This window comes from Chaetomium globosum, genomic scaffold (assembly GCF_000143365.1).
Source record: "Chaetomium globosum CBS 148.51 scaffold_7 genomic scaffold, whole genome shotgun sequence".
In the NCBI taxonomy this organism is placed as follows: Eukaryota; Fungi; Ascomycota; class Sordariomycetes; order Sordariales; family Chaetomiaceae; genus Chaetomium; species Chaetomium globosum.
The window spans coordinates 1545663-1558406 of NT_165982.1; the positions used below are offsets into that span (position 1 = coordinate 1545663).

The 12744-nt window shown below is 56.7% G+C and overlaps 4 protein-coding genes across 4 annotated transcripts; 3 read left to right on the forward strand and 1 right to left on the reverse strand.

The window, feature by feature from the left end:
* Positions 1-237: 237 nt before the first annotated feature.
* CHGG_10077 (uncharacterized protein) lies at positions 238-748 on the forward strand (the record flags this gene model as incomplete). The annotated part of the gene is made up of 2 exons (XM_001228003.1): positions 238-413; positions 544-748. 2 exons carry the CDS (start codon positions 238-240, stop codon positions 746-748), a joined length of 381 nt encoding a protein of 126 aa, XP_001228004.1.
* A 1073-nt stretch (positions 749-1821) lies between these two features.
* CHGG_10078 (uncharacterized protein) lies at positions 1822-3552 on the reverse strand (the record flags this gene model as incomplete). Its single annotated transcript, XM_001228004.1, has 5 exons — positions 1822-2314; positions 2435-2560; positions 2628-2986; positions 3046-3242; positions 3318-3552. 5 exons carry the CDS (start codon positions 3550-3552, stop codon positions 1822-1824), a joined length of 1410 nt encoding a protein of 469 aa, XP_001228005.1.
* Positions 3553-7788: 4236 nt separating this feature from the next.
* Positions 7789-9323, forward strand: CHGG_10079 (uncharacterized protein; the record flags this gene model as incomplete). Its single annotated transcript, XM_001228005.1, has 4 exons — positions 7789-7989; positions 8411-8604; positions 8668-8763; positions 8837-9323. 4 exons carry the CDS (start codon positions 7789-7791, stop codon positions 9321-9323), a joined length of 978 nt encoding a protein of 325 aa, XP_001228006.1.
* A 1350-nt stretch (positions 9324-10673) lies between these two features.
* CHGG_10080 (uncharacterized protein) lies at positions 10674-12173 on the forward strand (the record flags this gene model as incomplete). Its single annotated transcript, XM_001228006.1, has 3 exons — positions 10674-10868; positions 10925-11497; positions 11547-12173. The coding sequence occupies 3 exons, from the start codon at positions 10674-10676 to the stop codon at positions 12171-12173; spliced, it is 1395 nt and encodes a 464-aa protein (XP_001228007.1).
* Between the last annotated feature and the right edge of the window lie 571 nt (positions 12174-12744).

Genomic DNA, 12744 nt, shown 5'->3' on the forward strand with positions numbered 1-12744 from the left:
CTCTGATATGCCCACAGATATGACGCGTCTCGCGATCCAAGGCTGCTCGAAGGTCCTCGTCCGTCCATCCGGCGCCGTTTAGGGTGCGCGTAGCCGATAAGAAGAGCTCGTCTTGGATGATCCGGGCTGACCACCTTTCTTCCCAGGGAGCAATCTTCCTTTTCATGGTACCGGGATATCCGGGATCGCTTCGACGTTGAATACATCCAATGGTAAGCCGTTTGGCGGGCCGAGAAAATGACGGTTCATAACCAGGCGGACGGCTTCGTAGTCAAGAACGAAACTAGTTCCGATAAGCCAGTGACAGTTATGGTAATAGCCCTCGGGGCTCCAGGGAATTCGCCGCCGATAATTTGCACTAGTGATACCACCGCAAAGGTCGGTAGTCGGGCCCTGACTACGGATAGGGTGGAGTAGAGAGCAGCCGTGACAATACCACCAATGCTGACCGAGGTCCTTTTCGAGTAGCAGCTGTAGATTTTGTGACTCCGCCGGATTCCCGCGAAGCCTTGGTGTCGCTGTTGGAAATACGAGGCCGAACAGATCTTTGCAAGTCAGCGACAAGGCCGCCGCTGCAGCAGGCGGCAGGTGTTCCCTGCAAAGGTATAGAACAACGTCGGCAGGCAACCACAGGAAGCTCGAGGTCTGCTCTAGTAACGTTGATGCCGTTAGGGGGGAGGGTGGAGGTGACGGCAGCGGGATCGACGACAGGAACGGCGAAGAGGACGGTGAAGAGGACGGCGAATAGGACGGCGAATAGGACGGTGAAGTGGACGGCGTAAGGAATAACGGAGCGGACGGAGGCGGGGACGGCCTACAAGGGGCAAAAACTGGCTCTTGGCCGTCAGTCGTCTGTAACGTCTTACTCCGTGGCTGTCGGTGGAAGTTGAAGCATAACAGCAAACCGCAAAAAGTGAGGCGTGGCATCTGTATTGATTGATTGTCGAAGGTCAAATCTTGGATGATGCGGCATGCCTTGGGTTGAAGTTGAGGTAGGTTGTGTGGCTGAAACCCCCCAGTCTGATCTCACGGAGTAAAGAATGATCATTGTTGACGTCATGACGCGCTCGGGGTCACATCAAATCCCAGAACCGCCTGACTGCACTGATACCGATGTGACTATGTCTAGGCAATGGTCGTGAGTCAGGCCAAACTGTCTGAACCGATCGGTGTGATTTAATGTGATGTAGATGTCGCCGATGTCACGAAAAGTGGTACAGGAAAGGATTCATGCAACGGCTAGGGACGTGACGATGAGGCGGTAAATGTTGGGAATGATGATTTGGATCTGCTAACACAACCACCTGCGTCGCTATCCGCTCGAGCAGATGACCAGATGTGATGTTGGTTGAAGAAGCCGGGACACAATCATGAGTTTCGTGCTAAGAACATCTTCTCTTCACTTACACAACTTCATTTTGTTGGAATCAATCTCGACTCCACAAACCCATCATCTCAGATACTCACCTTCATCCCCCTAATAAACCATACCTACTGCCTATCCCAGGACTGCCACACGTCCAGCTTGTACCTACCCCTCTCTCTTCTCAACCCTGACCCAGAAATCCCGAATCATCCAGACCCCGTTGTTGCGTATCTTGGGCGGATTCAACGGGTTGGCCAGAGACCAGTTATACCGTCTCAGCAACTGTCCCCTATCAGTCAGCCATCCATCCACACACCAAATAGATAGCACACGCGTTGAAAAACAAAGCAAGAACAAACTCACCTCCCCCAACACCTTCCCCAACTCCACCATCGCCACCCCCCTCCCCACACAAACAAACTGCCCACTCCCAAACGCCAACTCCACCCTCCGATTCATCTGCGCCAACCTCTCCGAACCGCCGCCGCCGGGCAACCCGCCCTTCTCCCGGGCCCTCCACACCCACACCCACACCCCCCCAACAACCCGACCTCCAACCACCGCTCCGGCCGAAACACGTCGGCATCCGCGCCCCAAAACGCCCGCTCTCGGTTCCCGTGCCACATCTGGTTGCCCGTCGCCACCCACGTGCCCCCCGGCAGCGCCCGCCCGCACACCACGTCGCCGCCGCGCGGCACCTCCTTGTAGATGGGCGGGGCGCAGAGCGGCGGGAAGAGGCGCAGCCCCTCGCGGATCACGGCTTGCAGGTAGGGGAGGGTGCGGGCTTGGGCGTCGCGGATGATTTGGGGGGTGGTTTGGTTGGTGGTGGTGGTGGTGAGGTGGGCGGCGTCGAGCTCGGCTTGGAGGCGTGCGTAGACGGTGGGGTGCGTTAGGAGGAGGTAGAAGGTGGTGTAGAGCGCGGAGGAGACCGTGTCGGAGCCGGCGAAGCTGTTGAGGGGGGTGTTAGGGTTGGTTTGGCTGATATTTGGGAGGGGATGGTGGGGGAGAGTGAAGGGGGGAAATCGGAGGAGACATATGGAAAAGAGGGGGGAAAGATGGGGAACGTACAATTGAATGCCGATTTCCTGCTTGAGAGCATCGCCTCGCAAGCCGTGATCGATAAAGGATTGCAGCATGTCATGCTTGGGGCCGACGTTGGGTTGGAGGCGTTTCTTGAGAATGATGCTCACATGACTAGAATCAGGATAACAATGGTGAGCTTTTCCCGCAGGCGCCGCCGTTATGGGGATCGGTGACATACCCAATAATGGCGCCAAAGCCGCTCTCATCTCCATCGTTGGGCAACAGGTAGTAGAACGGCCATGCACGGAGTGTTTTCCAGAACCATACGTAGTTGCCCAAAGACATGAGGAGAGGGACCGTAGCATCGTTGACGGCGAGGATACCCCTCACGTCCCGGTCTTCCTCGAGATACTTAAAAGATTCGCTGTAGGCAATCTCACCAATTGCGTCGAGTGCGTAATAGTGTAACTTGTCTTCCAAGTTCATGTGCGTGACCCTGTGGGCGGCTGAAAGATACTTTCTGTCGATGAGATCCATGAAGGCTGTAAGAGCCCTATCGGTGCCCTCTTCAAAGTGGTCAACTCCCCGACCGGCGTACTAGCAGCCAGAAAATGTCAGGAGAATCCAGGAAGGGTTGGTGGGAGAGGTAACAATACCGCTGGCATGATATAATTCTTGCGCTCCTTGCGCTCTTCGGGGTCAATCAAGGTAAAGATGTGGTCACCGCTCCGAGAAATGCGAGCGATGGTATACCAATCCGACTTTCTGTAGTCAGATCGGACTCCCATCATTTGGTACATGATGTCTACATCGGTGCAGACGACTTTGTCCGGGGCAATCCGAACCAGGGGTCCTACAAGACAAAGTTGTATTAGTGCACATGTGGGAACGGAAGTTTGGGGCGTTACCCTGGGTGGCTATCACTCACCATACTTCTCCACGAGGGCCGGCACGTCCAGAAAGAAGGTCTCGTTGAGGTACTGCTTGGTCAACCACAGTGACGTCCACCCAGCCAGAGGCGGACCGGGGACATGGCGGAGCCGGTACCATTGCCGGACCCTTCGGATGATATGGGCGAGGAAGAGGAGGCCCAGGATGTACAATACAAGCCGAGAAGAGGGCTTGGCAATGGGGCTTTCTGAAAGACTGACACGAAGGCCCATGGTGGCGATTACGGGGCTCAACTCTCAAAGTCACAGATGAGAAACACAGCTACACCTGGGCTTGGAAGGCAATGGCGAGCATCGACAGGTTTAAATATTCCGTCTGGTCACCTGGAGGCCGCTGCCCAAGGGAGACTTAGCGCTGGAGAGACAACGGGTTGGTCCATGTCCCGAGGGTTCGGTAGGCACCCAAGCAAGGCCCGGAATAGACGAGCGGTAAAAGGTTCCATGTGACGAGATAAGGTCAGCCCAAGAACAATTCGAGTCGCTAACGGGCATGGGTTGAAGAAGGAAAGCCCGATGTGCGGCATATTTCCGAAACTATACTCCAGTCAATGCCGACTGGTGAACTAACCTAACTCAAGGGAGAGAAAGCGTGACGCAGGTAGGCTCACGGGGAGGGCTTCTATCAATCCGGCGGCGATACCTTCACTTTGATCCTTTTTTTCACACCGTGATTTTGTCCCGTAACCCGCCGGACCGGCTGTGTTGGCCTTTGGCGGTTCGGCAACGGACCAGTGGGGACCCCGAGTGGCGGCGCTTCGGTTGGCCGAGTCTGAGACCAGGTCAATCATGCCCGTTGAGGCGGCAAATCAGCTGGCGCCATCGAAGCAAACAGCAGGACATCCTTGGCATGCTCTTGCCTGCTGCACAGTGGTGAGTTGCAGACGAGCCGCTGTTGGTCTGGAAATTACGCCACCATCACAGCCGCTGGTCGGGCAGGAGCCGGCGATCATGAGATGACGCAGAGCCTCATATCAGTGGTCAGTGGCGAGTTGGCAATACGAAGCTCCCTTGCATCACAGTGACGCCGACCGACATGCCCCGGATCCGGGTGCCAGACTGTATCATTAACAGTATGTTGGAGACTCGGGTAGCCGAATACTCGGCCCGCGTCACATCAAAACGACTCCTCCAACCAAAGCTACCCCCGCAAACACGGCGTGAATCCGTCCTGTCGCCCTCGCCCCGCCGCCATTCCAAGATGTGGTGGCGGTGGTGGTGGTTGGAAGCTTTTCAAAGCCTGCCGTGATGGTCGCGGGGATGCTATGTGCCGCAACATCCGTAAAAGAGGTCACTACAGTCCGGGTTTCGATCCGGGTCAAAGGACCCCAGGTGTCGTTTCCCACGGCAGTCTGAAACCAAAAGCTGCTTGTTGTATTGCCTGCGCAGGAGGCTGAGGTTGAACCCTGTATCGCACAAGTTACTTGCCCTCGTCTGTTGCATCGAAACACGACGTAAGCCACATAGCCTCGTGCAGGAGGGGTAGTGTTGGAACATAACCTGGGAGGGATCCTTACACGGAGATATTTGTGGTTTCGGTTGTCGTCACCGTCGTCCCATGAATGGTAGTACGTCCTATGCGCCCGACCAGCGAGACTCGACGTATATCCAACATCATCTCGGTGGGGTTGATGGTCACACTCACCCCTGCAAGAAAGTTACATGGGGGTGGTTGGGATTCGTCATATTCTATCCAGGTGTGATCGTAACACACGACCCAATACTCGGTTTGTGACCGACTGATGTCGACACGCATGACAGAGACATGGATTGTAGGATCAGGATCCCATCCAGTTGGATCGAGAGCAAAGATGCTGAAGATGCTGGGTGTTGCTACCGCTGGTAAAATGCTGACTGCAGAGGGCGTTGTTGCTGTCGGTAAGATACTGGCTATACAAGGTGTTGCTTCTATCGGTACCTCAATATCCCGGCCTGGGATTGGAATAATGAGGTTAAGTAGGTTTAGAAAAAAGCGGGTAATGTAGCTCATGGTTTCTAGACGACAGGGTTTCGGTTTTCGAGATGGGCGCTGTGAGTAGGATGATGGACGAATGGAGGGTTTTGACCACCACTACACAGCAGGCACATTAGCCAACCTTGGGTTGTGCCGATGAATTGAGGCTTCTGCTAGGAGAAAACTTTATGTGATGAGCTGGAAGGAGGTTCCTGTGTTGCTCAAGACCACTCGAATATCGCGGCACAGCCACGCTCTCAGATTACCCCTCTTCTCTGAGCAACGCCCGACTCACCCCTTCGCTCATTTATGAGAGAGCAACGACGAATAGCTAGTGAGCATTTGCGCTTGGCAATGGCCCAAGGCCGAATCATGTTTACTTGGCGCCTGGCTGCGTGAGACTGGATTTGGCCCCCAAGCAAGCAAGCGAAGCAACCCATATGTACGGTGTACCTGCACTACCCCAGGCTTAAACAGGAACGGCTTCCATTGTAACCAGAGCATCATATGGCAAAGCAGTTATGCCGGGACACGGACACACACTTCGGCCTCGACGGCGAACCCGGCGGAACGCGAGGCGGTGGTTCGCGCGGTTGTGGACTCGCCGGGACAGGACGAGTTGTCCTTGGGCTGTGCGCAAAGGTGAGACATGGCAAAAGGTGGAGGACCCCTCCTTGGCGGTGACGGGACGACGACTGGTGTGGTTGAAGATGGTCTACTGATTCGCCGGTGAAGCGGCGCGGAGATCGGGTCGAGTCAACTCGAGATGGCGCCTTCGCCGGAAATCTGGTTGAAGTGCTCGGGCCTGGTTGTTTTTCTGGCGACTCCATGGGCTCGAGTTTCTTGGCGATGTCAACAAAAATCCAAAAACATGTGATTTGGTGGCCCTGCGTGCGGCACAGAAACAATATTTCCTCGATATTTCCTCGATTGGTTCTGGCCCTTGTGGGGCACGTGGTGGGGTTCAAAATCGGAATGTGGCCCGCTTGGAACGCCAATCCGGATCGGAAGGGAAGGTTCTTCCCCGTCCTCGACTGACAGGAACAACCCGGGAAAATCATTCTCAGAAACAGGCATAGCCCGACATGAAACGCCCAAGCTGCGGACAATCACCGCCGCTAATCGTCCAAGAAAAGAAGGCAAATAACTAAGGAAACTAACGCGAGTGCCGGGCGGCCCGGACCCTCATCGCAATGTGTTTATTGTGTAGGCGGCTGGTCTCTCTGAAGTCGATTCTCCTGTGTTCGATCGACTGTCAAGGGATGGGTGGAAACCGGGCAGGTGGGGCGGGATGTGTCTCTCGCTCGTGCCTTGCCCAAACTTCGAAGCACCTTCCATGTCTCCTTTCCCAGGACAATCGGTTTCTGGAATTACGCAAATGCGGCCGAAGCTCACGTGTCGCAAGCCTTCCCCATTCTCGCTGTCGCTTGCAGCTCGACTTGACCGGCGCCAAGCGGAGCGCCGAGCAAAGGGGCGCATGCCCGAGGCAGGTCCTAAATTTTCCTCGCCCTCTCAAACAGAGGAAGCGATGTCACAGCGCAAGAGCAGGCTCTGCTAGTGTATGTACACTCACCTAAAACTGTGTTTACCCGCCCCACCGAGGCTGTTCGTTTGTCTCAGACACACGGGATGGGTCGGTGTGCTCTTCGGCAATTACCGATGACAGCTGCCATGCCTGCTCGGTTTCGCAAGCGGGATGCGTGGCGGTCCCTGGGATGCTATCTGCCACGAGCACGAGGTAAATTGTTTTGCAGGAACCAGTCCGACGGGGCAAAAGAAGAAAAGAACACACGAGAAAGGGAGAAACACGGTTGGTGGTGGGGCATCTTTGTCGGCTCGCAAAGCCGATTCATTCGGTTAGGAGTCACTGAGGACACTCGGGGGATCCTTTCGGGCCTGGACAATGCAACCTCATGCGGGTCTTCGGCGAGGCAATCATGCAGCCGGGGGTATCACTTCCAAGCTCCCGGCATGAACGGCTCGAAAGGTGGGCTGCAGTCGAGAATCTGGTCTCGAGCTTGCGCGATCCTTTAGGCGGGCACTGAAGCGCTGGAATGGGCAGGTAAGAACGCAGCGATCAGACAGACACAGAGCTTCCAAGAACGCAAGGACGCTGCGCTGCGACATGGCTGTTATGCAGTACGACGCCGGTACCAAAAACTGCGAGCCTAGATTGGTGGTGGACTCTGCGGGATCTGGATGCAGTCGATATTCTGGGGTTGACCCCTGAAAACACGCGTTTTCGGCTCGGTGCAAGATCTGGCGACAAGGAAAGCTTGATAAAAAGAAGCAACACCCCTCTGGGTTGCCATGGAATGGGGCCCCTTTTCCCTGTTCTGCAAATCGTCAAATCGACTCTTTACCCAACCTCGAATTGTCCGCGGAACCCAAGTTGGGACCTCCCATGAGGGACCCCGACTCAACGATCGTCGATCGAACCCACCACCCCAGGGCCGCCCTCCGCTGACTGGCGGATTGGCGGGAGATCTGCAACCAAGATGTCCATGACAGGGCCTCCCGGCGGTCCGAAGACCGATATCGACCCCGTCCGGGCCGCCGAGAGCAACACGGGGATGATTTTGGGAGTCTTGACGGTGTTCCATGTCATCGCCCTCACCTTCGTGGCCCTCAGGGTCTACGCCAGAGCCGTGGTCATCAAAACCTTTGGCAAGGATGATATTTGCATGGTGTTATCTGCTGTACGTTGCCGACCTGGCGCCAAGGCTTTGGAGATGGCCGCGTGCTGACCACGGCGCAACAGTTATGTGCCATAGGAGGATGGAGCGTGTTTATCATACAAGCCTACCATGGCCTGGGAAAACATCAAGAAACCATCTTGCACGAGGACATGATAATCTTTCAGCATGCTGGCTTCTGGCAGTCCATCATCTCGGCCACCTGGGCACTCGGGTTTCTAAAAGTATCTATCGGCTTCAACCTGCTGAGGCTTAGCTCCGGCGGATGGTATCGCTGGAGTCTCTGGGCGACAATCGGTATTTACCCTTCGGTCCTCGAGATTCAACGCCGAGAGTTGGACGACTGACTGGGGCTCTAGTGATTGTCTGCTGCTACACGTTCATGGGCATGATGACCTTTTTACTCTACTGCCAACCAATGGAGGGGTACTGGAATCCCGCCGTCAAGCCCAAATGCTACCCCATCCCGTTGTTCGTCACCTTCGCGCTGGTCAACACGGGGTTCAACATCTTTACCGACGTGCTCTTCGCCACTTTCCCGATCCCAATTATCTGGACGCTGAAGATGAAGCGGAAGCTGAAGGTCTACTTGATCGCCATCTTGAGCTTGGGATATTTGTAGGTTCATGCCTGCGTGCGCTCCGTCTCTACCCGCCTCTCGCCCAACTAACCCGTCTCTAGTGCTGTGGCGATGGGTATCGTCAAGTCCGTCTACCAGATCGCTTTCGCTAGAATGCCCGATAAGACGTTCAACCAAAGCATCCAGTTCTGGGGATTGTAAGTCACGCGTTGCCTGTCTCATCTGCTTCCATCCACATCAACCCAAGACTAACCACCACCCCTCCGCCAGTCTCCAACTCCAACTCGGCATAATCGCCGCGTGCGCAACCTCGCTCAAACCCCTCTTCAGCCGCATCCTCAAACTCAACACCACCGACCGCTACTACAACACCCCCGGCGGGCGGTACGGCTACGGCTCACACTCACGAGGCAACCGAATGACGGGCCGAGGTTACGGCGCGGGCACGGGCACGGGGGGCAACACGGGGACGGGCACGGGGACGGGCAAGCAGGCGTCCGCGCACGAGTACGAACTGGAGACGGCGCGCGGGTCGGCCGACGACGGGAACCTGTCCAACGGCAAGGGCGAGACGTACAGCACGGCGACGAGCTTCTACAAGCACGGCTCGGCCGAGGGCTCGGGCAGCGAGGAGATGATTTTGGGGGCCGCGCCCGGGACGCTGCGCCTCACGCCACCGCCGCATGCCGTCATTAGCCCCGAGGCCGCGGCGAGGGGGATTGTCAGGACCACCGAGGTGCGCGTTTCGGTTAAGTAAATGTTCTAGCTACCTTATTAGTTCGGTGCGGGTTGCGAATGCCAATATTGAGTTCAACAACTTGTTCGTCGCCAAAATGATTAAGTGTTATGTTGGTGTTGTGGTGATGGTCCGGGTTATTCCCTGATGGGGACCAGTGGGACCGTTCCATCAGTGCCCGGGGCTCCGCTCGCAAATCCCCCGCGATGTCCCGGCGGCTTGGCGTCAATCTTCTGAGATGCTGGAGAAGGGTTCCCAGTCCGCGGACCAGCTCTTCGTGTTCCACGAGTGGATGCGAACAATGGCTTAGCAATTGATGATATCGAACCATGACAATTCAAGCCGCGGGGGGTCGCTTGCCCGAATCCGCTCCGATGGTGTGGATGTCATGTTTTCTTTCTGTGTTCTGCATCACAAGCGTCGACACTAATGCAACACTGGCCGGGGTTTTATTGCACAGTTGCAACTTCACGCACCTGCCCGGCGCAGGCGAATTCTCTTTTCCGGGACGCGAAGCCCAAACGAGCCAGAACAGCCGGAAAGTCCAACAAGGCCACAGGAAAACGGGGTCGAAACATCACAAACCAAACCCCCGCCGACCCCGAGAGTGCATGAATCGAAGAGAACCACCGAGACCGAGCCTCTCCTGGAAGGGACAATCTGGAATGGAACACCGGGCCACGATCCCAAGTGGGGTGAAATCCCGCCTTCCATTCCAACAGTCCTCGGCTGGCGGCACACAGCGGGTCCTAAAGTGGCTCTCCAGGGCAGGGACAACACAACCCTGGGCTGCCCAGTCTCAGGGAAGAGCATCTGAAGAAGGGCAATTGTGGTTGGCTTCGGGCCCTGGCCGGGTTCATGGGGGTTCGTGGGCCCTTTCCCCTTGCCATTGAGATACCAGGTATCATCAGCCAGCAATGGAAGCCCATTGCAACCAACAACCCGCGGTAACTCCACGGACAAGAGGGGCTAGAATCAATAGCCAAGTCGCAGCGCAATGCAAATGAGGCTCGGCAACCGAGACCATACCATTTGAGCGCTTCGGCAGATGCTATCCGCCAGGGGCAAGACATTGCGGTTGCACGAGTTGGGTTGGTTACTTCCCGCTTGTTCCATCCAGGAATTAGTTAGGTTCAGTTAGTCCGTCCAGTCGGCTGCTCTCGGATGTTCGGGGGCTTTTCCACGTGGTGGCGCGGTGAATAAGACTGCGACCATGCCGCCTCCGTCCCAGGAAATGAACTTCATGAATACCTCACCTTTCATTCACGGTCGCTCCTCTTAATCAGACCCCAGCAGTCGGTTGACTGCGTCCGTTCTTTTTCATTCGAGGTTGTCCCCACGTTCCCGACTCGGACGACTTTAACACAAACTATGGTTCTCACTCTCAGACTCGCAAGTGGTCTGCTTGCCGCTGCCACCGCCGTCTCGGCCACCTCCTGGCTCCCGGATATTGTCACTAGGGACGTTGCCATCATCGGCGGTGGCGCCAGCGGTGCTTATGCTGCCATCCGGTTGAAGGAGGACTTCAAGAAGAGCATCGTGCTTGTTGAGAAGGCCGGCCGCTTGGTAATTATGCAACATCCGCAACGTAGTGTGAGGCATATCCACTGACATCACCCCAGGGCGGCCATGTCTCAACCTACGACGACCCCAAGACGGGGACGCCGTTTGACTTTGGCGTGCAAAGCTTCAATGACTACGGCCCGGCCAGGGCCTTTTTCGAGCGCATGGGCGTGGCTGTCGGCGCCGCCCCCCGCGTTGCCTTGACCTCCAAGTACGCCGACTTCAGCTCGGGCGCTGCCGTCGACTTCACCCCTCCCAGCAACGAGGACCGCGTTGCCGCCCTGGGCCGCTTCCTCAATGCCACCGCCGCCTACGAGGAGTACTTCTTGCCGGGCTACTGGAATTTCCCGGCCCCGGGCAAGATCCCCGAGGACCTGCTCCTGCCCTTCGGAAAGTTCGTCGAGAAGTACCAGCTCCACGCCGCCGTCAACCAGGTCTTCCAGATCACCGGCATGGGAACCGGCGACATGATGAACGCCCTGACCCTCTACGTGCTCGGCGCCTTCGGCCAGCCCATGATCCGCGCTTTCCTCGGCCAGGGCGCCACCTTTACCCCCACCAGCCGCCGCAACATCGCTCTCTACGAAGCCATCCAATCCCGCCTCGGCAACGACGTCCTCCTCAATACCGAGGTCCAACAATCCCTCCGCACCTCGCTCGGCCCACACCCTCTGGACCAAGTCCGCCTCCGGCAAAGTCACCATCATCCTCGCGCGCCGCCTACTCATGGCCATCGAACCGACGCCTTCCAACATGGCGCCCTTCGGCCTGGACCTGGTCGAGCAATCGACCTTCTCCAAATTCCGCTACTCGTCCATCCACGCGGGCGTCGTGTCGCACCCCTCCCTGCCCCGCAACGTCTCCCTCGTCAACACCCCCCGCGCCGCCAGCCCGGCCAACTACGTCGCCCTGCCCAAGCCCAACTTCAACGTGCGCTTCGACTACCTCGGCGGCAACTCGGACCTGTTCCGCGTCCTCATGGTCGGCGACGAGCAGTTCGACAAGGCCAAGGCCCAGGCCCAGGTCCGTCAGGACTTTGCCCGCCTGATGAAGCAGGGCACTGTGCAGCCCAAGACGGCGGATCCGGGGGGCGAGTTGGAGTTCCGCGCGTGGGCCGACCATGGCGCCATGCATATGAATGTGCCCGCCAAGGAGCTCAAGAGCGGGTTTATTCAGAAGCTGTACGCCCTGCAGGGTAGGAGGGATACCTGGTGGACGGGGGGCGCGTTCAGTGTCCAGTTTCAGGCCATTTTGTGGGCGTTTGATGATATTCTGCTGCCGAAGATGTTTGAGAAGGGGGGGTGGTAAGGTGTTGAAGGGGGTGTTGGGTACGTGGTTAATTGGGTAGTATGGTGTGGTGGTGTACAGTTGTAGCTATGTGTGTGTGTATATACTTGTCATATTATCTGTCAATGCAAAACATACTGTGGTGCCACTTTCTGGCTACAACGCCTGGGTTGTGTTCCGTCCTTCTTCTTTCCCCTGTCTCCACCGATAACGACATCATGGCCCAGGCTGTTCGGTAACCTTAGCCTTTGCGCGAGGAACTCGGTGTACTGGGCGTCCTTACTCTACTTGTCTTGATCGGCCATGAGTTTAGAGAGTCACTTGCTTTGGTGACGGGGAATCTGTGCTTCATCAGCTTGAGCCGCCCTGAGAAGGGAGGCGGTAAAAGGTAGCCATTCCCGCACAATGGCCACCAGGTTTGGAGTTTCCCTCTTGAAGCGGTAAGGAAGGGTACACTGACTCAAAAATGCCGTCTATTGCTGTGTAAGGGGTAAGTTGGATATCTGGTTCGGCGCTAACTAGGTTCACTTCCGCAGCCCTCGTCCCTCGCCCTAAGTGGTGCCGAGCCCAGGGATTACAGGGCCGAGTCCTG